Consider the following 3,487-nt stretch of genomic DNA (forward strand, 5'->3'; position numbering starts at 1 on the left):
AGTTCATAATTTTGAAATCACTAGAGGCTAATGCTCTATCAGGTCTTCTTATTACTTTATAGGATGCACTATATCTCAAAATAAGCCTTTTATTTTATTACTGTTTTATCTGTTTGTTTACTTATTGTTTTAGTGGTAAGGATGGAACTCAGAGCCTTCTGCATACCAAGCATATATTCTATCGCTGTGCTATATAGACACCCTGCCCTGAACTAAACTTTTTAAAATAACTTTAGCTAAATTGAGATACCTCAACAAGTAGTTCTCATATTTATTTAGTGTATGCATTATATTTTATTTTCCTTATTTTTGTGCAAACTAATAATCTAAGTAGTATTAAAAAAATTGATTACCACATTTGAGAAAATGAAAACTGTGGTATGTCCTGAGATTATTTCCCTAACCATTATGAGGAGAATACCAGCTGTTGCATCTTTGTTCATAACCATAGGACACTGTGCACACAAATCAAAATGATAGGCCAATGATGTGGCTCCATGGGTAAAGGTACTTGCAGTACAAACTTGGTAGCTTAAGTTTTGATCCTCAGCTCTCAAATATGTCCTCTCATCTCTGTATGTTCACTGTGACATGTGTGTCCTTACACATACACACTAATAATAAATTTTGTTTTTCTTGATGATGGGATGAAAATAAAGACTATGAGTTGCTGGGTTGTCTGTGGAAGAATTTATTAGTTTTAAGAGATCATTCTTTACAATTTCAGCCAAACTACAAGACAATTAACATTTAGCTGTAAGGAAATGCAAGGCTTGGATAGCAATTTAAAAATAAAATTTTGGCCCAACTGTAATATGGCATTAACTTTTTCCAAATTTTTGTTTTGTTTTTCAAGACAGGGTTTCTCTGTGTAGCCCTGGCTGTCCTGGAACTCACTCTGTAGATCAGGCTGGCCTGGAACTCAGAAATCCGCCTGCCTCTGCCTCCCAAGTGATGGGATTAAAGGCGTGTGCCACCACTCCCCGGTTTCCAAAATGTTTTAATATTACTCACAGGACATCTTGGCTATAATCAAAATGTATAGTTTACAAAGCACATAGGCATTCTTTTGAAGGAAGCAGACAAAAATTGAGATATTGTTTCAGGGAATAAAAATTAACAAGTGATAAATCAACTGGGGTGTATGTATAAATGACAGTGACACAGCTGAATTAGTCACAACTGACCACTACAGGCCAAATATAGCCTAGATAAAAGGCTAGAAATCGGTTAGCATGCTTCCTTACAAGCATCTCTAACATGTTTGAAGACAGGAACAAAATTCTGTGGTTACAATTGGCCATGAAGAGCCAGAGCAGCAACTAACCCTTATCTTGCTGCAGTTTTGTAGCATATAGCACATTTCATGAGCCAAAGGCTGTTGCAACTTCAAAAATGAGACTACTGCTGTGTAGGGAAAGTAAAAACTCTGTTCTTCAGTAGTAATGAATTAGAAGCCTTTAGGTGTTGTGTTCAGTGTGGTAGAATAACTAAAATATATATCAGATATGGTATAATAGAACACTTTAAAAGGCAAAACAAAGTTAAGTGTCTTCTGGTTTGTTTTTTTTTTTATGACTAAGGCTAGGGATATAGCTGAGTTGGTAGAGTGCGTATTTTGCAATTCAAGGCCCTGAATCAATCTCCAGAACTGCATAAGTGGGTGCAGATCTGTAATCCCAGTTTTCAGAAGGGAGAGTCAGAAGAAACACAAGTTCAAGACCATCTGGCTACTAATGTGTTCATGATCACCTCAGAATACCTGAGACCCTATCTCAAAAATAAATAAACTATAAATTATGAAGAAAATCATTGGAGAGTATACATGATACAGCAGGCCCTTAATCTCAAACCTTGGGGAGGCTGAGGCCACACTGAGCTACAATGTTGAAATCTTGTCTCAAGTATAAATAAACAACCACAAAAAAGAAGAAGAGGAAGAGGTGGAGGAAAGGAAGGAAAAGAAAGAAAGAAGAAAAGAAGGAAGAAAGAAAGGAAGGACAGAGAAAGAGAAAGGGAAGAAGGAAAGGAAGAGAGAGACAGAGAGACAGAGAGACAGAGAGACAGAGAGACAGAGAGACAGAGAGACAGAGAGACAGAGACAGAGGTGAAGGTGGCTGTGACCACCCAGCTAGCTTTGCCCCGAAGCTCAAGCCTTGTGCCTTTGAGGATTGTGACATCTGGAGGAGAGACTGGTAATCATTATGACACATGGGTAGTAGAGGAGGACAGAGGAAGGTTACTGACCTCTCCCTCATACCTTTGCCTGAGACCAGAAGAGCAGCAGCTTTCCCAAAGTTGCAGAGGCTGGTGCCCAGGAATCTAGTGCAGAGCTGACCTGTCACCGTGATGACAACAGCATCTTGTATCTTTCCGTCTCAAGCTATCCAACAGGATAACACCTATGGTCTCTCTCACATAACTACCAGTCTTTTTATTAGTAACTCTGCAGTAGCTAATGACAAGCTCACCTTGTCCAACAACCAGATCACCACGATCATCAATGCCTCTGTCGAAGTAGTGAACACATTCTTCGATGACATTCAGTACGTGCATGTGCCGGTGAGCGATGCTCCTGATTCTTACCTCTATGACTTTTTCGACCCCATAGCTGATCACATCCATGGCGTGGAAATGAGGAATGGCCGCACGCTGTTGCACTGTGCCGCTGGAGTGAGCCGCTCAGCGGCACTCTGCCTTGCCTATCTCATGAAGTACCACACCATGACCCTGCTGGATGCACACACATGGACCAAGTCCTGCCGCCCCATCATCCGCCCCAACAATGGCTTTTGGGAACAACTGATTCATTACGAGTTCAAGCTGTTTAGTAGGAATACTGTTCACATGATCTACTCTCCTGTGGGTCTGATTCCTAACATCTATGAAAAGGAGGCCTATTTAATGGAGCTAATGTAAGCCACCCATCCCTTCCCCTGATTGGATCCTACATCAAGACAAAAACAATGACTTTGGACCTCTGGTTGGTTGAAAGAAAAGGGAAAAAAGACCTTGTGGATGACCTAGGATAGGGGAAGGAAAGGATTGGAATTTGTAATTATATCTTCAAATAAAGTTGAATGGAAAACGATGAAATGTTTCTAAATCTTATTTTCAAAGAATAAAATTTAGTAAATGGAAGACGGTGAAATGTTTCTTACCTCTTAAGGAACAGGTCAGACTGCTGGGACCTGGCAGGAGGCAGGGGTGGGAGTGGACATAATATATAGGTCAGGGGATGGGGAAAGATGTGGATGTAGGTGTAAGGTAGAGAGGTCGGGGTGGGGGGGAGTTGTATCTGGGGGACTAGAGATCTTAGGCGAGGTGTGGGAAGGTAGAAACGTCACGGACGAGACTTAAGGTTCTCGGGAGTGGGAGAAGAGGGCTGACAGTGTGAGGCAGGGGTCTGCTGAGGTGGGAAAGAATAAGGGTGGGAGGACTGTGTAGAGTATAGTTACGTTCAGGTGAGGAGGTAGGGAAGGAAGGC

General features: G+C 41.3%; 1 protein-coding gene across 1 annotated transcript; it reads left to right on the forward strand.

The window, feature by feature from the left end:
• The first annotated feature begins 2,250 nt into the window (after nt 1-2,250).
• LOC114628201 (dual specificity phosphatase 21) lies at nt 2,251-3,083 on the forward strand. The gene has a single exon (XM_028776149.1). The coding sequence runs from the start codon at nt 2,350-2,352 to the stop codon at nt 2,917-2,919; it is 570 nt and encodes a 189-aa protein (XP_028631982.1). The 5' UTR covers nt 2,251-2,349; the 3' UTR covers nt 2,920-3,083.
• The last annotated feature ends 404 nt before the right edge of the window (nt 3,084-3,487 follow it).

The sequence above is a fragment of the Grammomys surdaster genome, unplaced genomic scaffold, assembly GCF_004785775.1.
Source record: "Grammomys surdaster isolate TR1022 unplaced genomic scaffold, NIH_TR_1.0 265, whole genome shotgun sequence".
NCBI lineage: Eukaryota > Metazoa > Chordata > Mammalia > Rodentia > Muridae > Grammomys > Grammomys surdaster.